General features: G+C 40.3%; 2 protein-coding genes across 3 annotated transcripts in view; one reads left to right on the top strand and one right to left on the bottom strand.

Moving 5' to 3' along the window:
* Positions 1–24,402, top strand: part of TEK (TEK receptor tyrosine kinase) — a 90,750-nt gene that overhangs the window by 54,652 nt on the left and 11,696 nt on the right. Inside the window, exons 9-16 of one of the 2 annotated variants that reach the window (XM_031449587.2) lie at positions 899–1,043; positions 5,803–5,964; positions 7,758–7,892; positions 11,666–11,953; positions 16,943–17,242; positions 19,410–19,564; positions 21,066–21,276; positions 23,482–23,592. In XM_031449587.2, coding sequence (XP_031305447.1) covers positions 899–1,043; positions 5,803–5,964; positions 7,758–7,892; positions 11,666–11,953; positions 16,943–17,242; positions 19,410–19,564; positions 21,066–21,276; positions 23,482–23,592 — 1,507 coding nt within the window. The remainder of the gene's footprint in view (positions 1–898; positions 1,044–5,802; positions 5,965–7,757; positions 7,893–11,665; positions 11,954–16,942; positions 17,243–19,409; positions 19,565–21,065; positions 21,277–23,481; positions 23,593–24,402) is intronic. The other variant, XM_010985500.3, reaches the window with a different exon arrangement.
* Positions 12,178–24,402, bottom strand: part of LOC116152590 (RNA exonuclease 1 homolog) — a 35,666-nt gene continuing 23,441 nt past the window's right edge. Inside the window, exon 7 of the mRNA XM_064490152.1 lies at positions 12,178–12,859. The gene's annotated coding sequence lies outside the window, so the exon portion shown is untranslated. The remainder of the gene's footprint in view (positions 12,860–24,402) is intronic.

Genomic DNA, 24,402 nt, shown 5'->3' with positions numbered 1-24,402 from the left:
TCCAATATATTTCCCTCCTCTCTCCCAACAATCCCAAATGCAGCAGAAATAGCAACCACCTCAAATTTCTGTGTCACAAGTGATCCTCAGGAAATTGATGTATTTTCTGATCTAAAGATTTTTAAATAGTTGTCTTGTTTTTCTCTCAAAGATGATTGAAAATCCACTTGACCAGAAGGTAGATCCAAGTGACCTCTTGGGGGCAGGATATCTCAAATGTTCATATATCAGATGTTCCTGATTCTATTCAAACAATCCGTTAGGTAGTAGAAGCCAACTCACAGCTTCCAAAATCTTGTTGGCCTTTCCATGAGTTAGTGGAAGTAACAGCTACCATCCAGTGAGGGCTGACCATCTGTGCACAACTTACTTAACCTTCCCCGTCCCCTTTTTGCAGAAGTAGAAACTGGCTGGGTAAAGTTAAGTAACAACGGAATTAGACAAAAGTAGCAGAGCTGGGATGTGAACTCAGGTCCAGGAGTCTTCAGAGCCCTGGCTTTTTCCAAGATCCCATACGCAGCAGTCCCTCAAACACTTTATGAAGCCATTCTGTTTTGTCACCCAGCCATTGCTGGTTTCAGACAAGAAAGGAACAAATGTTACCAGAAGCAGTTGAGAAGGAATTAGACTTTATGCTCGTAAGTGTTTACCCCACACTTCCAAACACACAAATACAACAGCAGGATCTGCAAGGGCGTCAATCCAACATAAACTCTCAGGGCTACTACAATAGCCTTGGAAGTAAGCCAGTGCTTATACAAGAATTGCACTGAGCTTCTTAATCTCTCCTAGAAAACTTCTTATTTAACAAAGAGATGGGGTCAGTGTTATGGACCTTTGTGTTTATACCTCTCTAGAAGCTTTTTTTTTTTTTTTTTTTTGTATTTGACCCTTCTAGCCAGAAGACTTTAATCACACGGGTCATCTCTCGGTGGCCACCTTCACTATCCACCGGATCCTGCCCCCTGACTCAGGAGTCTGGGTCTGCAGTGTGAACACAGTGGCTGGGATGGTGGAAAAGCCTTTCAACATTTCTGTTAAAGGTAGGCTCCATTTTCCAGGGGAAGAGCTGTATCCTTGATGGCGCTTTGTTTATGTACATAATCGCTGGGTGCTGCTCCTGGGTAGAAATGCTATCTGACCACTAAAATGCCTTTTGGATATTCTCCAGGATACTAAGCCTTAAAAAAAAATTATGTGCATTAACATGGAAAGGAGGGATAAAGTATATACCTTTGCAGTCACATACCACTGGGTTTGATTTTTATCCCTAACAGCTAGTAACCTTGGGTGTGGCCCTGAGCAAATGAATTTAGCCTCTCTGAACCTTTCCTTATTTGTAAATAAAGCTTAGTTTATCTACCACTCAAGGTTATTGTGAAAACTTGTTAAATATTGGAATTGTATCTGGCACAACATGTCTGGTAGTGATTGTATCTCATGAAGAGTTTAACTTCATCGTTGTGGCTTTCTTTTCCCAGTAGAGAATAATTTGGAGAATCTCTATTTTGAGGACAACTCATTTAATATGAAGCCCCGGCTCTGCTATACAATGAACATGAATGATTTAATCCCATATTCAGAGTTCTGAGTATTCTTCCTGTTATGAATTAGTATTTCAAAATTCAAAAGTAACCTAAGTGGACGTGTGTACCCTTTGAGGCTTAGGGGGAAGAAATAAAGTGGAGGTGAATCCAAGTTAGCTTGGTTGGTGCACAGAGATACAATAAGGAATTTTAAATTTGGAAGTTCTTTTAATCCATTTAGACAAAAACACCTAAAAACTCTGTGGTATATATTCTAGAAAGGCACTGGGCTATGTGCTCCACATACTTTGTCGATCTTATTTAATTTTTATAAGGACCATGGGCAATAGGTATTGTTATCTCTGCTTTATCAGTCAGGAAACAGATTCAGAAGGTTTAGGTAACTCATCTAAGGTAGCACATCTGATGAACAGCAAATCTTAGTTTTGAACCTGGTCTCTTAACTCCAAAATCTGCATCATCTTTTCTGGATCATTTTGTTTTCTGAGTCTCATGTGTTACAGATAAGGCAGCAAGATAACTGAGGCTGATTTGAGTTTAGCTATTTCATTACTTGATTGGGAATCTTTGGGTGATCCCAGAGATAAATTCTATACCTGAACTGAATGTGAACACCCAGCACATAATCTTCTTTTAAAAGGCCAATAACAATAGTAGCGTAAGTAACAGCCTTATAGATTTGAATTCTCTGCTCTGAGAACCCATAGAAATCACTTTAGAATCTGTAATATTTTTTGGATTACTGGAAAAGCCCAGATCTACTTTATTCAGTAGAAAATTAACATGATCAGAATAATTTCTCACATCATGCATATTCTTGGAAGAAAGGAAATGATATGCAGACAAGACAAATTATGTTATTTTTAAGCTTCTTGGAATGTTTGTTGCCCATGGAAAATATGTAGTAATAAGTAAAAAACAAATCCTGTTGCTAAGATTCAGGAGAGTCACGGATTCTAATTTTTATTTTTTAAATGAAAGGCACAGCATGAATCACCAGCATAGAAGCATCTCTAGTTCTAAGTTGCTGGTGCCTCTCCACTGTCAAATTGACTGATATCCATAAAACGGAAGTAGCCATCAAATAAATTAAGCAGTGTCTTTAATCATAGCATTAAAAAAAATAGATATAGATATCCTTTGGTACCTGCGAGTTGTTGTTTCTAGGACCCCCTTGGATACCAAAATCTGTGTATCAAGTGCCTTATAGAAAATGGCATAGTACTTGTGTACAACCCATGTACATCTTCCTATAGACTTTAAATCAACTCTAGATTAATTATACACTGGTCCCCTCTTATCTATGGTTTCACTTTCCATTGGTTTCAGTTACCCACGGTCAACTGCGTCCCAAAAATATTACATGGAAAATTCCAGAAGTAAACAATTCACAAATTTTAAATTGTGTGCTGTTCTGAGTAGCCTGATGAAGTCTCACGCTATTTACTCCATCTTGCTAGGGTTGCTAGGGACATGAATCCTCTCTTTGCCCAGTGTATCCAGTTACTTAGTAGCTGTCTTGGTTATCATATCCCCTATCATGAAATCATAGTGCTTACCCTCAAGTAACCTTTATGTTACTTAATAATGGCCCCAAAGGACAACAGGAGTGAGGCTGGCAATTCAGTTATTCTGTTATGGTGCCAATTTACAAGTTAACTTTATCATAGATATGTATGTATAGGGAAAAACACAGTACCTATAAGATTTGGTACTGTCTGCAGTTTGAGGCATTCACTGGGGTCTTGGAATATATCCCTTGCAGATAAGGAGAGACTATTTTAACACCTAATACAATGTAAATACTATGTATACAGTTGTAAATACAATGTAAATTCTACGTAAATAGTTGCTGGCACGTGGCAAATTCAAGTATTGCTTTTTAGAACTTACTGGAATTTTTGTTTCCTGAAGATTTTCCATCTGCCCTTGGTTGAACCTGCAGATGCAGATCCTGCACACAGAAGCCTGACTGTACTAGACTTTATTACCAGAGTACAAATTGGTACAACCACTTTGGAAAACTAGCAATATATACTAAAGCTAAGCATACACCTACCCTGTGATATAGTAATTCTACACCTAGGTTTTACACTCAGAAGAAATGAGTATGTATGTTTAAAAAGAATAAAAATTTTCAGTAATGTTCAAAGCAGTTTTATTTCTAATAGCCCAAATAGCCATCAACATTAAAAAGGACTTTAAAAATTGTGTTATATTCATATGTAATGGTTTGGGAGGTCTGCTGTAGCAAAGTACCATAGACTGGGTGGCTTAAACAACAGAAATTTATTTTCTTGGCATTCTGGAGGCTAGATGATCAAAGTAATCTCATCTTGGTCTGAGATCAAGGTGTTGGCAGAGTTAGATTCTTCTGAGGCCTTGCTCCTTGGCTGTAGATTGCCATCTTCTCCCTGTATCTTCATGTGGTCTTCCCTCTGTGTGTGTATATCCCAATTTAATCTTCTTATAAGAACAACAGTCATATTGGATTAGGAATGACTGTAGACCTGATTATAACTAAATTACCTCTTTAAAGACCCTCCCTCCAAATACTATTATTGTTTACAGAGTGCAAGAGAGAAAGGAACGAGCCAAAAGAGAAAAATGATATTGAACGAGGTAGGAAGCATCTAACATGGCCCTTAATGGCCGCTGCCTTCTGGAATTCATGCCTTGTGTAATCCCTTCCCTGTGAGTGTGGGCTGGACCCAGCAACTCTCCTCTAACACAGCAAAAGTGATGGGCAGGGCTGGCTTCATGGGCATGTGACCTGACCACACAGGGTCCAGCACTTGGTTTAAGGTTCTGTTGTCATGATACAACTTGAAATTTTATCTTTGAACTTTTTAGTGAAGTCCAGTGACACAATGGAGTGTGCATAAGCTGAAGAGATAGAATCAACCTGTGTGTCTGCCTCCTTTTGTGGCCACCTCATTCCCATAAGTGTTCTCGATGCCCCATGAGCACAGGAATCCGGGAGACCCGTGGTTCATGGGAGTTCATTAAGACTCAAAGCAAGTACCGGACTACTTTGACAGTTGAGTTAATGGGGGCCCTGAGAGTCTGACAAGATGTCCTTTCCTTTCAAATCAGAACTTGCTTAATATCATGGACATACTGTAAATTTGTTTACATATTGTGGCCCTTAGGAAGGCCATAGACATTGAAATGTCTAAGATTTTTTTCATTCTCCAAGAACCAATTTTCACCTCATTGGGAGTGGTATTTCAGTCCCCTTGAGCATACATGGTCTTTTAGTTGGGGAGATGATTCTGGATTATCCAGGTGGACCCACTCTAATCTCATGAGTCTTTAAAAGCTCTAGTCAGAAAGAGATATCACAATGAAAGAAGAAGGATTAGAGAGAAGTGACTTTGTTGTTTTTGAAGATGGAGGAAGGGGCCATGAGTCAAGGAATGCAGGTGTTTTTTAGAATCTGGAAAGAAGGAAACAGGTTCTCCCCTAGAGCCTCCGGAAGTGAACACAGCTCTGTTAACACATTGATCTTTGTCCAATGAAACCCATATCTGACTTCTGATCTCCAGAGCTATCAGATAATAAATTTATGTTACTCTAAGCAGAGAAATAGACAAAGTCTGGTGGCCTAGTGGGAAGCCTGATATTAAATAATCACACAAAGTCAAGAAGAATAATACATTCTGAAAATTGCAGTGAAGGAAACAGTTCAGTGAAAGTGCGTGACGCGAGCCTAACCAAGATTCTGGGATAGCCCCTGTGAGGCAGTCACATCAGAGCTGAGTTAAATGATGAGTAAGAGTCAGCTGCAGAATAGTGGGAGGTCCAGAGCATGCCTTGCAGGAGAACAGCATCTACAAAAAACCCGAGACAGAAAGCAGCTTGATGCATTGTTAGTTGAGTGAACTGAAAGATCACTGGGACTGAAGGGTATTGGGCGAAGAGAAGAGGAGGTGGAAGAGGAGGCAGGGGCTCTGTCGTGTATTCCTAGCAGGTCATGGTATGAATTTTGTATTTTATTCTAAATGTAATGGGAACTTATTGAAAGGTCTTGAGCAGAGTTCTCATGTTATAAGAAAGCACTTTGTGGATAATGGGTTGAAGAGGCAAGAGCAAAGCCAGGGGATCACAGAGCATGTAACTGCATTGACTCTGAGCAGGGAACTCAAAGAGGGCTTTGTTGGAAATGTGAAGACACTCATCCTCTACCCCATCTAAGAACAACTGTAAACCCCCAAAGTGTGAGGACTGATCTGATTCTTGACATTTTATTTAGTTCTTCCAAAGCCCTTGAATGCCCCCAATGTGATCGACACTGGACATAACTTTGCTGTCATCAACATCAGCTCTGAGCCTTACTTTGGGGATGGGCCAATCAAATCCAAGAAGCTTCTCTACAAACCTGTTAATCATTACGAAGCTTGGCGACATATTCAAGGTAAGGTTTGGAAAGGAAAGGCCCCAGCTGGAGGAGATATGGCAGGAAAATAAATTTTCCCCAAATATAGAACTCCTCTCTCCTGTCCTCAGCCCTCTCTATTGGGGCTGTAGCAGGATTCCATTTCAGAGAATTCAGGAGAGTGCAGGTGTCCTCTGAGTTCCGGGGCTACATTTCTGAAAGTCATGGTGTACTGTGGGACACAAAACCAGCCTATGTCAGGAGTTACTATTACATCAATATTTTCCTCTGGATTGCCAGTCCCATTGTTACTCTATCTTGCTTGGTCATGGTGAAAGGTACATGTTTATGCCATGAATGTGGTAACAGGAAAGGTCCAGGGTCTGCTAGAAAGAAAGGCTGTGACTTCATCTGCTTACATCTGAGGGGTGATTGCTACTGCTGTATTGAGTTGTTTATTCTTTTTCTCACTTGAGTCTTGTCCTGCCTGCAGGCTCCTAACTCAGAGATTTTGAGAAGAATTTGGACCTGAAAGTTTGGGCTGTGGCAGACTGAACTGGGTTAGGGGGAAGAGGGGATCTGGGTGAAGAGATTGATGTGCCCCTCCCCTAACTTTTCGAAAGAAAAAACCCAAATGTGATAAAATGTCAAAAGTTCATGAAAGCACTTAAATTTATTTGTTAGTTAAATTTATTTTGAGACACAAATTGCAATTCTCTTTGTTGTGTGATGATATAAAATCATGAAAAAAAAAAAAAGAAGCTGAGCATGATCAATCAGTTGACCATCCTGTTTTAATCTTTAATCACACCATCTTGTAGCGAGACCAGCCACTGTCACACTTGTAGGGAGCATGCATCCCTCTACCAATACTTCAGTCTCACTATGCCTGTGATTTCCTAAAAAAGGGCCCTCAACCCATGAGATGTAGTTTATCAAGGAAGGTACAAAAAAAGAAGAAAAGGAGTGTTTGGGGTTTAATAACACTAGCTGACCTGGGTACATTGAATAAAGGCATGGTATTGTAAATGAGCTCTTCACATTCTATTGAAGACTCAGCCAAAATTCAGAATCCCAGGCTGGTTTGCTGGACAGCTGTTTCCAACATCAGTGGCTAGGTCTTATTTAAAAGAAGCTTTTTTTTTTCTTACTGTGGTAATAATTCATTATCTCTGTGGACACCCACCAAATGGTCTTCTAAGAACTCTTAAACAACAGTCTAATATTTTTTCTTACCAACTGGAAATTTACCAGATGGTAAGGCAAAAATCTGCCTTTGTAATATCCATGGAGAAACAGAACCTGGCAAAAGCAGATAGCTAAGGGGAAAAGAAGCCTATGCCATTAGTTTATGGGATGTATTTTCTAGTGCTTCAGAACCCTTCATTTATTATGACATGACCGTTACAGATTTGTTGTCTGGTCATTGTAAGCAAGCCCTCAAAGAGTCTCTTCTCTTGATTGCACTCACTGTATGTACTTGAAAACATTAGAAGTTAAATTTTTTTGTATTATTCTAATTGAGTTTTTTCCTGTAAATCTGATTGGTATTCCATATAGTTGAAGATCTGTTTGGTTTTACTCTGCAAATAAAAAGACAAAAACACTAGAGTAGAAATGTATAAGGGGCACAGACTTACTTATATTAAAAAGCCTTATTTTTCTTAGATTAGGAACACTGAGGCCCTGATGATGGAATTGCATCTCTGTTTCACTCAGACACTGTATTTTAAAAAAACAGACATTAGTTTACATCACAATGACAACATTCCTGTTCAAAGAATGTACAAGATTTCCAACTTAAAAGTTTCCCGGACTTTCCCTCTTCTCAGTGACAAATGAGATTGTGACCCTCAACTATTTGGAACCTCGCACAGAATACGAGCTCTGCGTGCAGCTGGTCCGGCGTGGAGAGGGCGGGGAAGGGCATCCCGGACCTGTGAGGCGGTTCACGACAGCTTCTATCGGTCAGTTGAAGCCAACGGGCATTTATTCAGGAGCTGGGTGGGTGGGGGAGGAAGGGGAAAGAGGAAGGAAGACCAGGAAGGGTGGTGGTGGGTGAGTGGGTGGGTGGGGATGGTGGTGGAAGGAGTTTGCTTTTGAATGGGTGGGAAAGTGACAGGAAGGCTAGCAACTTGGAGCCAAACCGGCCCTTTATTTGGGCTGCACTCCTGGCCTGTCTCCCTGGGGAAGAGGGTCTGCAGCAATCACGGGACAGAGAAGGAAGCAGATGAGCCTTCAGGAAGGCAGAGACCTCCCTCAGGAGTCGGGATTTACTTAGTAGCAACTGTACTCAGTCTTGGCTCCTGAGTTTTACCACCACTTTCCTGTTTGCATCTTAAGGGCCCAGGCCAGGCTCTGGCCACACCACATACTTCAGATATCCCAGTGTATTTATTTTTAAAAAGTAACTTCTAATTTTTCAAAGTAAATCACGCACTTAATGAAGGCATCAAATAGAATGAAAGGCTTTCCCTAACGAGCAGCCGTCCTCTGCTCTATCTCGCCACCTCCCCATCCTGTTTCCTATAGGCAGCCCCTTTTACCTCCTTGAGCCATATGGTCTGCACCTCCATGTTTCTAAATCGGTGGTTCTCAAACATGAGTGTCCATCCGAATCACCTGTACAGCTTATTAAAATGAATTTCTGGGCCCCGCCCCCAGAGTTTCAGATTCAGTAGGCTTGGGGTAGGGGTGGGGTTCAGGAATCTGCACTTCTAATGAGTTCCCAAGTGATGCTTGACGCTGCTGGTCTACACATTTTAAGGAATATATGTAGCAGGATTTCTTGACTGATGAGTGTTAGTATCTATGGGTCTTCTATTGTGTTAGCTGAGGAGCACTTGAATTTGGGAAATTTCCTTGATTCTAACCCGGGCTCCAACTTTCTGCTGTCCAGGTCTCCTCCTCTGAAACATTCCAGTGATCCCTTGTAAAGTTCTCTTTAGTGGTCTAGTGTTTCCTGTGTATAATCATTCTGTTACTATCTCCTGGTCAGCACTTACTAGTTTCAAATTCACATTTATTTCATTGTAAAAAATATCAACTTCCTCATTTGATAGATTGAAAAGTAGAGTCCATCGAATACATCACCATCCTCGATCTTCAAACTTAATATCCTTGTTTCTCCAATTATTACTTCTACCTGGGAACCCAAAGGCACCATGTCCTTATCCCAGTTGATGGGTTTTCCTGCTTTTAGTCTGTTTGTTTACTAAAGGCAGAAGTATATGGAATGATTTAGTGAGAAACTAAAAAGACCATCCAGCTCTCCTGCAGGGGTTGTGCATCCCTAACAGAGACACTCCCTTCCGTGCTCCCCACGTAGTGTTCATCTGATCAGCAGCATCCTTAAAGAACCAAATAAAACTCAGGAGCTACTCTGATGCTTTTAGAAGCATTGCACAAGTCAGAAATGGCTTCCTGAGAACAGACCAGGCAGAAAATACAAAAAATAACACTAGCAACGACTTTTGAGTTAGAGGATAAAGGAATCTCCATGACTGTGATCCAAGGGGCTCCTGATGTGTTGTCAGGTTGCTGCTAAAAGGCAAATGATAGTTAATTCTCTCTTAGGCCAGTGCTGCTGAATCAAAAGGGGAAGGCCATAATCTGACTCAGATGGAAAGTATTTATGGAACAGAACATAAAACACTCACAGGCTCACACCGTGCTGTCTTCAACCCTCAGAATGTGTTCCAGCCAGGATGTATTTAGAGGCCTCTTGGCATATTTCAAAGTAGTTCTCAGGGGTGGGTGGGAAGGGGATTCTTGAAGGTTCATCTTTTCCCATCATTTGAATTTTGCTGATGTTTGTGTAATTCATTTGACAGCTGCACTATTTCTGAGTGTGTTGATTGAGTGGTAGAGGCCAGGAGCGGAGGGGAGGGAATACACTCTGAACCCATGGCAGAAAGAGGGCAGTTAGGGAGGGGTGAAGGGTAAGTCGTGTTCCCAAAGGGAAGGAAAAAGGAAGATGACCATTAATGGGTTTCTTCCTCTGTACCAGGCTTAGAAGGTTTACGTATATGCTCAAGACCATCAGCCCTCTGTACTGCTTTACTGTTGTAAGCCCACCTACCCATTCCAGGTGGCTTATTTGGGAACTTAAACTTCAGAGAAGAGCAAAGGAGGTGACATCACCTCTCTCCATTTGCGAAGGTTATGGAGAAAAGACCAATAAAACCTTGAGCATAATGCCAGGCTGGTGGCAGGACCTGACTACTGGTTCTCCCTAGTCTAAGGGTGGTCAGAACTGGCCGGTGAGAGTCCCTCTCCCGGTGGCTGGAAACAGACCCTTCTTCTCAACTCTAACCAAGTTTCTCAGCCTTTTTATTTTTATTTTTTAATTATCACCTCCTAACAAGCTTTTGTCCTGATGTCTTTTCTGCCATGAATTGTAATATCACAGATCTGTTTATATACTGTGGCTCCTTTCTAAACCACTGTAGTATCTAAAATTTTCTCATACTCCAAGAATCAATTTTTGCCCCTTTAGAGGCAATAATTTCCCCACTGAGGATGTGTGAGTAGGGGATCCCTATTCTATATTTTGAAAATACTTTATATCTGGAATTTAAAAATAAATCAGTGTATCAATTGATTGAAATTTGATTATTTCAATTAATCAATTAATTGAAAACATACAGATTCCTCCACTGTCCACTGGCACAAGATAAGATATCTTGGAAGGAAGGAAGGAAGGGAGGGAGGAAGGGAAAAAATGTTGAGAGCCCCAACCCCTTCCAAGCATTTTCACCTCCATTATCTCATTTCTCCTGAGTCTGAAAGATGAGTATTTTCATTTCATGTTACACGTGAGCTCGGAGAGATTATGAATTTTCTCAAGGTCACAAAACTAAAGGGGCAGGCTCCTGTCTCTGATTTCAAAGCCGTCATGTTTCCATTCAGTTACCTCTATGGTAGCCCAGATTCTTATGGGTAATTACGGCCAGACATCATGTGGTCAGAGCCAAACCTTGATGTGACCAGAGCAATGGTAGGCCTAGCCCTGCCATCACAGTGTTATGATGTTTGGAATTGTCCTTGCTAAGGGGAAGTAACTCTGAAATTGCTTTAAGATGCGTTACTCAAAATGGGAACAGAAACACTGAACACTCACTTACAACCCCACAACCTTTGCAAAGTGTGTTTTCATTTTTATCAGTTTCCTTCCTCTTTCACCAATTGTGGATATAATTTTTACCAAGTTGTAGTTATTTTTCTCATGTCGTGTAAATTTTGGAGGGGCTTCTGTACTTTTCCCAATTATCTTTTAATCCCTTGGATGGCTAGATCATAATTTATCAAAGCATTTCCCTATTTTGAGCATTTAGGTTTCTTATGATTATTTGTTATTATAAATAATGTTGTAATGAACATCTTCATGCACCTACTTTTTCTCTTTCTTTGTTATTTCTTCAGGATAAATCCCTGATAGTCAGATTATATGGCCAAGGTATATGGTCATTTCTAGGGCTCTTGAAAAACATTTGTAAATTGTCCTTCATAGGAGTTGTATTCCTATATTACAATTACTCAGACTACATGTGAGAATATTTTAAAGCTTTGCTATTTTGGTAGGAAAAAAAATATTACATGGCTGCTAGCATCTGTTTCTTTGATAGCTTATGAAGTCAAATATTACTCTAAAAGCAAAGTTTATTCTATAAAGCTGTCCTTTGGGGTTGTTGTTAACTACACCCTATATAAAAATAATCATCTTTCTGATTTCTCCTAGGTCTTCCTCCTCCAAGAGGTCTCAGTCTCCTCCCAAAAAGTCAGACCACTCTAAATTTGACCTGGCAACCAATATTTCCAAGCTCAGAAGATGACTTTTATGTTGAAGTCGAGAGGAGGTCTGTGCAAATGAATAGTGATCAGCAGAATATTAAAGTGCCAGGCAACTTGACTTCAGTGCTGCTTAACAACTTACACCCCCGGGAGCAGTACATAGTCCGAGCCAGAGTCAACACCAAGGCCCAGGGGGAGTGGAGTGAAGATCTCATCGCATGGACCCTTAGTGATAGTAAGTAACTCATGCTGCCCCAGCCTTGCCTGAATGACACTTGGCTACTGACATTTGAACTTAGCTCCCATCACTTCGAGGCTGATTTTCAGACATCATAAAAGGTACTTAGTTGTGAATGGAAGCCAATTATCACCCCCCACCAACACATCAAATCATTTTAGTGACCTGCAGTACGTATGGAATTTCCATATATTTGGATTTGCAATAATTCAGGACATAAATTTGTGGTAAAATTTACTTTTCCTTTCTACAGAATTACTTATTACATATATTAAGAATATGAGTAAAGTTGTCTAGGGCTGTTGACAGGACAGTTGAATCTGTTGTTGAATCTGTTACAGGACAGTTTTCAGGATTGTTGTGTATCTATATGCACACAGATAATGATTAATTATAGATAGGTCTTTCCTAATCTTAAAAGCCAAAGAACCTTGCTTGAAAAATCTTCATAACAGACAATTCTTGGAGTTACAATACATATTTGAGTTTAGTAAAACCACTTTCTTTCAAAATAGTCTTCATTTCAGGATTTTCTCAATTTCATATTGGTCTTTAAAATTAGTTGAAATATCTTCAGTTTCTCTGTAATACCAAAAGCTTTTCCATCACGAACTAGAGAGTTGTGTTTTGATTCATGGCATTAAAACGTCTGTGCATTTTGGAGTCCTTGGAAAGATGAGATATTTTGAAGTCACACCAACTGTCACTGATGCTAGGATCCTGTGGTCTCCTGTCAAGTCTCAAAGTCTGAGTTTCTCTTCTGAAGCTGAGTCTCCACTTCCCCAGTAACAGGTGTGCAGACTGGCTTAGTGTTTCTCCAGCCGTTCCCTTCTTGTATCAATAACACGCGGAAGTCTCAACTGTTCCGTCAGTGTTTAGGGATGTCTTCATCATCTGCTAATTCTGGGAAATTTAAAAGTTATAGAACAGTGCCAATAGTACTACAGCAAACACCAACATTTCTACCACCCAGAATTAACAACTGTTAACATTTTATCATATTTGCTTTCAGCTACTTCGTGGAAGTAATTCCACAATAAAGATGCAACAAAATCCCATTGGACTCTCATCCCTACTCTAATTCTTTCCCCCCTCCCCAGAGACAACCAAAATTATGAGTTTGTTACGTATCTTTCCATTCAGTGTTGTAAAATTTTAATGTATTATATACATCCATAAGTGTCGGTATGCATACATATTCTTCATCTTGCTTTTTGAATAAAAATGATTTCTATCTGTACCTATTAATTTGCTTAAATCTGACATATTCCTTATTAACTTCCATATAGTACTGTGTGCTATGACAATTTCATCTTACTTATCCATTCCCTTTTAGGTTAACATTTAGATTGTTTCCTTCTTTCTGTTTTTCCTGTTGCAAAAATGCAGTGACTGTCCTTATACATATTTACACCTGCATAGGTGTGAGAGCTTTTCCAGGGAACTTGTCTGCAAGTGGAATTGATGAGCTCTCTTCCTCTAAAGTGGCTATGCAATGCGCACTATGTTCAGGAGTATATGAGAGTACCACTTCCTCTATAGCCATCTTTGTATCTATGTCCTTTCCCTACATCTATCTAAATATCATTTGATATTGTAAAATCTTTTTTATTTTTGTCACTCTCAAAGGTAAAGGGTATCTAACTAGTGATTTCAACTTCCATATCCTTGATAATCAGCAAGGTCGAGCATCTTTTTCTTGGGTATTTTATTGGACATTTGGATTTCCTCTTTTTTGTTATATTTGTTGATACACTTTGCCCATTTGCTATTGGTTATCTTTTCTTAACAGATTTATTAAAAATGCTTATATAATTTAGATACTAATCTTCCTATATACATTACAAATGTATTCTCTTAATTTCTTTATTTTCACCTTGGTGGTGGTATCTGTTACCCAAAGAAACTTTGCATTTTGATATAATCAAACCTGTCAATATTTGCCTTTCTGGTTTGTATTTTTTGTGTTTTGAAATTACTCCCTACCTCAAGGTCATGAACATATTCTCTGTATTTTTCCAGTAGCTCTAGTGTTTTGTTTTGCATATTAGGTCTTTCAGATATAGGGTTGCTATTTTGGGGTGTGGTGTAAGTATTTTAATCTTTTTAGTTGTAACCTTACTTAATCATATATGGCAAGCTGATGGACCCAATGCCATACATGGAATAGTCCCTCTAGTGACTTGTGGTGCTTTCTGCATCATAGGCCAAATTCTCATTTTGGTTTTGTGTCTATTTCTGGACACTCTGTTCTCTTTTACTGATGTTTGGGTTTTTGGGGATATATATTGTTCCTGTACTAATCCAATCTATTTAAATTTCTATAGATTTATGAAATGTTTTGATAACTATAGAGTGAATCCCTATTTTCTTTTTCAAAGTTGTCTTGGATGTTTATTCACTATTTTATGTAAAATTTGCCCTCATTAGCAATACACATGATCAAAATCACATCATCAGTATCATCTGTATGATTAAATGAAAACTAGCTAGTTGTCACTGCAAGTGAACTTGCCTTGGGAGGTTGTATGAAATTTAATGGGGGTGGGGAGCTGTTATGCTGCTGGCGATGGTAGAGGTGTTGATTGGCAGGGTAGGAGCTCGTCCCTACAGAATCAGGAAATCAGGGTAAGAAGTATGTGGATAAGAACAATTCAGTTTTAACTGAGACAGTTGTTAATATGCTGTGTTGCCAGTGGCTCATCTTCCATATAGGTTCTTCAGAAGTACGATTAATGCTTCTCGGTATACAGTTTATACTGGTGCCCAGCCTAGCAGTTCCATCTGGACCAAGTGTAAGGAGTGGAACCGATCATATTTGGTCTATGGCACCTAAAGGATGTAAAAAATGATATATGTGTATAATGTTCTCTTGCACATGTATATGTGGAGTATCTCATTGGACACAATTACTTTGAGGAGAGAACAGTAGGCATTTGCATCACATTTAACAGATAAGAAACTTAAGGCACAGAGGAGGGTAAGTGACTTGACCAAAGTTATATAGCCATTAAGTCATGGGGTAGGACCCTAATTCACATTTTTGTTTGTTTTTGCCAAACCATGCTACCCATTTGTCTCTTTGGATGAGCAACCAACTGCTTCAAGACAAGACTGGTTCCTGGCAAAGCTCCTTTAGCAACCATATCCCACTTCTAAATTGTTCACTATTTAAGTTAGCATTTCATAAACTGTTTAAAAACCTAATTTAGAGTCACCCAGGGAAGCTGCTAAAATGTAGATGACTAGGCTTAGACTCAGTAAATCTAAATAAAAGTCCACTGAGCTAGCTTAAAGGGTGACTTCTTTCAGGTACTGAATAGATAAATTGGTACAAGCAAATTTCTAATTTTTAGTTGACACCAGGATTATATTCATTATTCTTCTAGCAGGTGTCTGCGAGGTGCTGCTTCTTTTTGTGACAGGCTTAGAATACTACTAGTTTATGAAGTTGAATTTTTTTGGAGGCACAACTATACAGACACTAAATATGTGTTCATAGTAATCTGAAAATGTAAAGATTCTTAATACCCTGTAATCCTTGTAGGAAGGAAGGTTATTTTATATTTTTGTAAAAATATGCAAAAAGTTTGGTACTAGAAACAAAGGAAGTTAAGACATACTGTAGATTAATTGTGATTTTTGATAATTTACTACTCATTAGACCTAGAAAATACCAATCAGATTTGAAAGGTTCGAAATCCAGTACCTTGACAGAAACGTTATGCTGTACACCAGAAATTGACAGATTGTATCAGACTATACTGCAATTTAAGAAACCAAATAAACAAATGAAAACAAAATCCAATACCCAAGTCCCATAAATTGCCACAGTCACCTAAGGAACATGATATGGGGAATCAGGGTCATGGAAAGAGGAACTTTAGAATGAAGAAGAATCTCTGAGAATTTAGAATACAAAGAGTATACCTTAAGATACTTCTCAAAGGTCCTAATTTGTTTATAAACAGTAGCTTTCATCTGGAAAAACAGTGGTAGAAAGAGTAGAATGGTCTGGATCTACTACTTGCTTACTGGGTCCAGTAAAAGCCCTTCCATTTTTGAAGTTACCATGTTCGCATCTCTAAAATTTGAATATAAAAATCTCAGCACAGTTTACCTATCTGCCTGTGTGGTTCTAGGGGTCAGAGAGAGCCTTCATATGGAAGCATCTTGTAAACAGCCTGGCAAATATAAGGTACAGTTAACACCAAGAGCAAGACCTTGGATTCATCTCTTCAAATAGTTTTAGGCTTTATAGAGTCACAAACTTCCCTTCTAGCCTGTGTCCATTATCTGGAAGGAGTTGAGAGTTCAGTGATGATTCTGTACACGTCATCTTTGTATCTGGAAAACCTCAAGGCATTGCTCTCTCATCCTGCCCATGCCCCTGAGTGGAAAGTGATCTTTCTTTCCCCTAAGTCCCTATAGAACTCTGTCTCCTAAGCGCTTAACATATCTTGTTAATAAGTGCGTAACAAGGATAGGCTCTATGGGCCAGTGGCTAAGACTACAGATGATGGTGTTAGACTAACAGAATCCTATTTCTTCTACTTAATAGCTGTGTGACCTTGGGCAAGTCACTTAATCTCTCTGGACCTCAATACTTAGGGTAAGATTGTTATGAGTTGTTGAGGTACTATATGGAAGGGCCTGTATAAATGTTAGCTCTCCTAATCATTCTGTTCTCAGCGTCAAAAACAGTGTAATAGCAGTTTGTGGAGTAACAGAATCTCCGAGGCCTTTAATTAGTCTAAGGATGGCAAATGTGTGATAAGTGTGCTGCTGTTTTCCCATCTGTGGCCATTTGTCAAGTCTGCATTGAGTCCACCACCAGTGGATTGGCGTCATCCTCTGAGATAACACTTACAAGTTATTCATGGTTTATGAGCTGACATTAACTCTTTCTCTCTCAAAAGCATAATAATCCAAGAGATGGTAATATTTCTTAATTAAAATCGTGTTTGTTTGTTTTTCAATTTCTAGTTCTCCCTCCTCAACCAGAAAACATCAAGATTTCCAACATCACAGACTCCTCAGCTGTGATCTCTTGGACGATCTTGGATGGCTATTCTATTTCTTCTATTATCATCCGTTACAAGGTTCAGGGCAAGAATGAAGACCAGCACATTGATGTGAAGATCAAGAACACTACCATCACCCAGTACCAGCTCAAGGGCCTGGAGCCTGAAACAGTGTACCAGGTGGACATCTTTGCAGAGAACAACATCGGGTCCAGCAATCCAACCTTTTCTCATGAACTGATGACTCTTTCTGAATCTCAAGGTTGGTAGAGTGGACAGGTATTTACATAGGATTATTTCTGGGGAGTATCAGAAAAGCCCCACTGTCTTAAGATGTTTACCCCGTGTTTGTATCGTGTGACGTGATGGGCTTGTCTTAATAAGCTTCACCACCTCTACATAGCTCCTTAAAATGAAAATGCCCCTTGGAAGGATATCCTGTCGATCCATTTTCTTATCATTTAACCTTAGGTGAAATTAGCCTACCCAGCCAGTAACTGAAGCTCTGAGGAATATGAATTTGGTTCCATGGAGAACGAAGACCTTGGAACTAGCTTAGTGGAGGCAAGCCCATAGGAGGCTCCAAGGACCACACTCCATTCTTTCTTAAAATTAACTCGTCCTTTAGCTTGGATGACACTATGCTATTCTGAGTTTTCTCTTATTTTTCAGATCCAGGTTATGACGTCTCCTCATCCACCACTAACCCCCACCCCAAAGAGAATAAGCTCTTTTAGACAGAGATCCCTCAGAGGGCTAAGCACACCAGGCCCGGTGTTGGTGATGTTTTTAAATGGAAACATAGTTGATATATAATATTATGTTAGTTTCAGGTATACTACACAGTGATTTGACATTTGCATCTATGATGCAGTGATTGCCACATATATAATATATTTGCATATACTACAGAATGATTACCTCTAGTAATCATCTATCTCCATACAAAGTTACTACAATATTATTGACCATATTCCTTATGTTGTACATTATATCCCTGTGGATTATTTATTTCATATTTGGAGGGCTGGACCTCATAATCCCCTCTAGTATTTGATTGATAAAAACTGTTGAACATAATTAGTGGACAAGGGCCCCAGGGATGGGCAGGGCTGCAGCTCCTGGAGAGCCTTCCCTGTGAAGGGTCTGTCTGAAATGGCACCTCCTAGTCCTCTGTGCTGCACAACTCGTGCAAGGGATTGGAGACGGAGGGACGTTAGAGGGAAATGATGACTCTTGCAGATTTATAATGTAGATCAGAGTATTTTTACAGAAAATCTTGTAGCACTAAAAATATCTTGATTTTCTTGAGGGCTACCTAGGGCTTAAAAAAAAATCAAATAAGCTCTGTTTTCAGTGTTGATTCTTTGGAACATTTTTGAAATGTCCAAGGAATAATGAGTCTGCCCACTACAGAGAATTGTAGTTTTCAGATGACAGTCTTCATAAATGCATCATTCCTATAGTTACTTGTGTTTTAGTAAAATACATACAGGCCCTAAATCCAAGCCATAAATAAAATATAAAGAGAACACTTAAAAAGCAAGACATAACAAAACTAAAAAACCATCACCATCCCATTTCAGACATCTCTTTAAGCATGCACGAACAGAGATAGAAGGAAAGATAGTTCATCACAAAAGAATACTCTGTGTGCTGTTTTTCATAAAAAATACATTTAATTTTACTTTAATTTAAATAAGGGGAAGAAGTGGAAGGGTTACACCATAATCTTTAATAATTTTTTTTTTGACCTGAGCCCTAAATTTAATGGTTTTTCTCTTCTCTCTCTTCCTTCCTTCCTTCCTTCCTTCCCCCACTGGTATCCTCAGGTTCTCTCCATCAGCTCTTTAAAACAAGAAAAAATGAAAACAAGGGGGTGGCTGGGATATAACTCAGCGGTAGAGCACATGCTTAGCATGCATGAAGTCCTGGGTTCAATCCCCAGTACCTCCATTAAAAAAAAAAGGAAAGAAATCAAAACAAAATATCTTGCCGACTCTATGCTCTTAGCATCATGGAACTTTAAAGCTTTTCTCGGTGGGGAAATTGTGCAAGGAGGTTTAATCACTTTCCCAAAGTCATAGATCTAGTTGGTCATTCTCACTATTACTCAGTAATCTTCATCTGCTCGGGCCTCTACTTGGAAGTGAAAGTTGAACAAAGGACAACAACTAGTGATTAGCATGTTGCCATTTAGACAACTCTTTTGCACTTTTTCTTTTTTAACTTATAACAGCCCTGTGGGTCAGACTCACCTCCACTGAGCTCTAGAAAATCAGTAAGTAGGACAAGGTCACCTAGCAATTAGATGGCAGGGCTCAGGCTGCCATTTCATTCCCATTACACTGCGGCTTCTCCTGCAGGCGGTCTTGGCCTGTCTCTCTACCTCAGCTAACCCGCTGCTTCTCCTGTGTTCTCCCGCGCAGCTCCTGCAGACCTCGGAGGCGGGAAGATGCTGCTTATCGCCATCCTTGGCTCAGCGGGAATGACCTGCCTGACGGTGCTGTTGGCCTTTCTGATTATGCTGCAGTTGAAGAGGGCAAACATCCAAAGGAGAATGGCCCAAGCCTTCCAAAACGTGGTAGCATCTCATCTTCCTGGTAGCTTATAATAAGTGCGAGGCCAAGTATAGGTAGAACCTTCATTTTAAAGATGGGGCCTAGAAAATTTACTTATAAAGCAAATATTTCCCTTAGGCAAGTTCCATCTTTTCTTTGTTATGAAATGGAAGAGAAATAGCATGAGTGTATAATTTCTTGTCCAAATCGCAACGATTCTGAGAGTGAAAAGGTTATGTGCGAAACCGAGCCTAAAGCAGGACTATTGCTCCATCAGAAAGAGAATACAGCCATCCTAGTGACAAATCACCAGTGAGAGTAATCTTGAAATACAAAGTACCGAACATTTTTGGTAATGAAGGACATGAAGGTAACCAGACCTCAGAGTGATAGGTAATGAAGATTTGCACCAGAGTTTTTTCCGTGTTTTCCTATTACCAGTCCCCATTTTGTACTTCCAATATCTCTTTCAATTGTATTATTTTTCATGTATATGTGAATTACATATACATGTGTACCCCCATTCCTGTGTACCCCTCAGTGTGCTGTCATAGTTCATGGTACTTGGCACTGCGTCTTTCTTTCACCTAGGAATTTTGACCAGTAAGAAGGTTTACAAAATCAGACTTTACCTAGAGGCATCCCATTTGACTCCTTTGATGTTCTACAGCCTGAACATTTCTCTAGTCTGCAATTTCAAGCTCTGTAAAATTAATCTGTACTGTGTATTGATTCTGCATGTAAGGCCCTGAGTACAATTACATATTCCACATGAGGTCTACCTTCATGTGTGCAAGTCCCTGAGATCCCCTTCAGTAGAGAACAAGGGAGGCTCTGTAATCCGACTCCTCACCAGAGCTGGCTCAACTCAGGCTGCCACTGGAGAGTAAGGACCAGCAAGGGGGTTGAGAGGGCTGGAGTTCCTTGTGGTACTGGTGCTTTGTCACAGTGCCATCAGCAGCCACTTACACTCAAGAGAAAAGGAGACACTTTGTTGGGCTCTGCTCTAAGCATCAGTCATCCGGTAGCCAGGGTCTGCTCCAGAGTGGGCTTGAGAGATTCTGAGCTTTAGAATAAGCAGGAGAGAGTAAGAGCCAAGAATAGACCAAGATGTTGCTAGGAAAGCTCTCACAGAAGCATGTCCTGTGACTGCCCCAGATAGTTCTCGGAATTCTTTTCCAAACTAGAACTGAATACCTGCTCATTCTACAGCAGAGAAGAAACTCAAGTCTGATTAACTCAGGGATGTCGTGGCATACATGCTGTTACTCTCCCCTCCCTCACCCTCTGCAGACATAACTAATGGATTGCGGCATGTTTTCCCACTGAGGCCCAGACCTGTGCCAATGCAGCTCCACAGGCAGCCACTTTATCCGAGTGGGCCTGTTAGATGAACCCTATCTCCATCTTCATTCTAGAATTGGATAGACTATTTCTTTTTTCACCTGGTGTAACTACAAACCAGGAGGTATTATGTCTCTTAAAATGATGAAAAATCCTGACATGAAACCATTATTTTTCTAGAGGGAAGAACCAGCTGTGCAGTTCAACTCAGGAACTCTGGCCCTGAACAGGAAGGCCAAAAACAACCCAGATCCCACCATTTATCCAGTGCTTGACTGGAATGACATCAAGTTTCAAGATGTGATCGGGGAGGGTAATTTTGGCCAGGTCCTTAAGGCTCGCATCAAGAAGGATGGGTTACGGATGGACGCTGCCATCAAGAGAATGAAAGGTCAGTGCTTGGCCGGATCGAGTCAGCATTTCCCTGGGTGGGGGGCTAGCTTGACTTCCTGTTGAATCTTTCCTCTAAGGTCTTAAATTCTTTAAACAAAACATTGGCGTGGTGTCAGACATAGCTGTTATGTGCAACTAAAGCTGATGTTTCCTTTGAGGGCAGCCGTCCGGGGTCAGGATGCACACATGAAGGCATGAGCTATTTAAACACCACTGTCTTGATTCCTTGGGATGTGAGAATACAGATTCTCTGTCCTACACTGCTAACTTTGAAGGAAGCATTATCTTAGTGCAGTGATTCTCAAAACTTAACCATGCATCAGAATGGCTGGAAGGCTTGTTAAAAAACAGACTCTTGGACCCCACACCATGGTTCCTGATTCAGTGAGTCTGGTATGTTGCATTTCTAATTAGTTCCCAAGTGATGCTGATGCTGAGGGTTTGGAGACCACACTCAGCAAACCAGTTTCTTCATGGGCTGTCTGCATCACAATTCCTGGAGACATTGTTAGAGAGGCATCTACTTGGGCTTCTCCCACCCATGGTTCTTCTCCCAACCATGGCTCTACCATATTCACATTTCTGGGGTGGCGCATGGAAATCTGCTCTTAAACATTCTCAGCAATTCTTCTGTTCACTCAAGTTTGAAAACCGCTGGTCTAAGGTCACAAGAACTAGATCTTTTCCAGTTGTGTTCAAGACTGCCTGGTGTCTACCCAATTAGTAAGATCTTCTGAGAAAGCAAGATGCCGAGGTCTCTGGCCATGCTAGTTGTCCTCCCTTCTGGGTGAAACAGCAGTTTGGAAAAGACGTGACTGTGAAGCTGCACTGTTGCTTTCACAGCACACAGGCTTGGAAAGTGGCGTGTTAGAGGCAGAAGTGTAATCACTGCTGTTATTGGGCAGCTCCGTAGTGAGGATCGTCTAAAGTTGCTGATAGGTTTTCCTTCTTTTTGACTTCAGTGTTGAGCCCATGATGGAAATGAACACTCAGTCTTATTAAATCTTTGCTGCTTTCTGCATTGCTAGAAAACACTATGTCAGGAAACAAACAAAACAAAATAAATGCAATATTTTTATCCCTAGAAATAGTAATGTTTCAAAAAACACACACACACACTTTGCTTAGCATCCAGACACCCTTTTTCATTTTGCTACGTTAGAGACTCTTGGGGAACAGTCAGGATAGTGGGAGGAGAGGGTTTAGAACTTTGTACCATCAGTTTTCTTGGGAATTGAGCTGATTGTCTATCTCAGGCCTATGTGAAGAGTTAAAATAACTTAACAGGGCACCAAGGCAGAAAAGTTCTGCAGGGAGAGTTGATGCATGCAAAGGGGCATTATTGATCTAAAGGGACAACCTCATTGTAACCTCACTATAAAGTACTTCACCTTTAAAAAATGCTCCCAAGGCAGTGGCCCTCAGGTTCCTGCAGTAAGAACCGGGTACTCGATTTGGAACTGCCTACTAGTCACCTAGTTATGCATCAACCAAACAGCCTTCTCTTCAGCCTGGTTGGTGGTTCTCCCTCTGATCAAAGTGCTAGTGGAGACACAGGATGAAAAGAACAGAAACAAATGCAGCTCAGTTTCCTGACTACCAAGCACCTGCTATAAAAAGGTCATGGGGATTTGGGGTTTTTTTTAGCAGGATTAGTTTATGAAAAAAAAGCAAGTTAAAATTATTATAATAAAGCAAAGTGTGTCCATTACTGGTGATTTTCACTAAAACTTTGGTTTTATGCCTCAGCATGTTTGTCTCTGGAGGGTTGAGTTAGCTGGGAGAGCCAGAGTCTAAGAGTGTGGGAGCAGCTCCTTCTCGAACAGATCATTTCCCTGGGTATTTGAGAGCCTCAGCAGGAAGACTTCAGAGCAGCAGTTCTCAACCAGGGGTGATTTGGCCTCTGGGGGTGGCATTTGGCACTGAATGGATACATTTTTGGTTGGGCTACTGGTATCTAGTTCCTCAGCTCAGAAATGCTGCTAAATGTCCTATTATGCACAGGAGAGCCCCTAGCAACAAAAATATCGGCCTACATTCTGACAGCCAAGCACTCACATCAGAGCAATCTCTTTGATTTCTATACAGTTTTCCAGACCTTATGGTGACTGAGTGTACCTGAAGGTTCTGGGGAGCAAGAGGGGACGGTTGTTTCTGAAGAGGCATAACAGAAAGGGATCACGACTCTTGACTTTCTTCCCAGAATATGCTTCCAAAGACGACCACAGGGACTTTGCGGGGGAACTGGAGGTTCTTTGTAAACTTGGACACCACCCAAACATCATCAATCTCTTGGGAGCGTGTGAACATCGTGGTAAGATGCTCTTTTCCTGTCTTTCCTGCCAGATTTTTTTTAAACAGGCACATTCCATATTGAAATTAGGAAAGATAATAATCTAAGAATGTTATCCAGTTTTTAAAGTTGTAGTTTTAATCTGAATGTCTGGTCCCATTAATATGGGATGTTTGGCAACTTTTTGGAGGTAGGTCCCAAGGCTGAATCATTTGGCCTCTGAGGTGGTTCAGCCATCACTGCCCAAAGATATCCCAGCTCCTGCATGCTCCCATCGTTGCTAATCCAGAGGTTTTCTCAGCTACCACTAGGGGGACTCGGCACCAGCAAGAGGGAAGTACATTGGTAGTTCTTAGTCACCTACCTTTTCATTTTCCCTCCAAACCCAAGTAACTGATATTCTGAATATTAGATCTGTGAGTGCCAATAATCTACTGTAATGTGAAACCACTGATGATGCTTAGGTTAAAATAACAATAATAAATTTATATCTAATAGTACCTCGTTTTTATCCAAAACAGTGCCCTATAGAAATACCTTGAAGCTTTACAACTACCCTATGTCACATATACTCTTAAAGTTCAACTTATATTATTAATGCAAATACACGTATTGAGTACTTTCTGTTGTAATGTGTGTGATAAACTGTGAATGAGTGGGTAACAAAAAAAAATCTCTGGGCTTACCTCTGCATGCTACCTGGGTTTGCAGTTCTAAATCTATGCTTTATCTTAATTTCTCATGGAAAAGTTTGCTCCAACAAAAAAGCTCCACACAGTAATTATTTACAAACTTGACAACCTCTTGTTGACTTTGTAGCACAAACACCAA

Source organism: Camelus dromedarius, chromosome 10, assembly GCF_036321535.1.
Source record: "Camelus dromedarius isolate mCamDro1 chromosome 10, mCamDro1.pat, whole genome shotgun sequence".
NCBI lineage: Eukaryota > Metazoa > Chordata > Mammalia > Artiodactyla > Camelidae > Camelus > Camelus dromedarius.
Note: the sequence above shows the minus strand (reverse complement) of the source record. Positions and strands in the feature narration are given on the sequence as shown.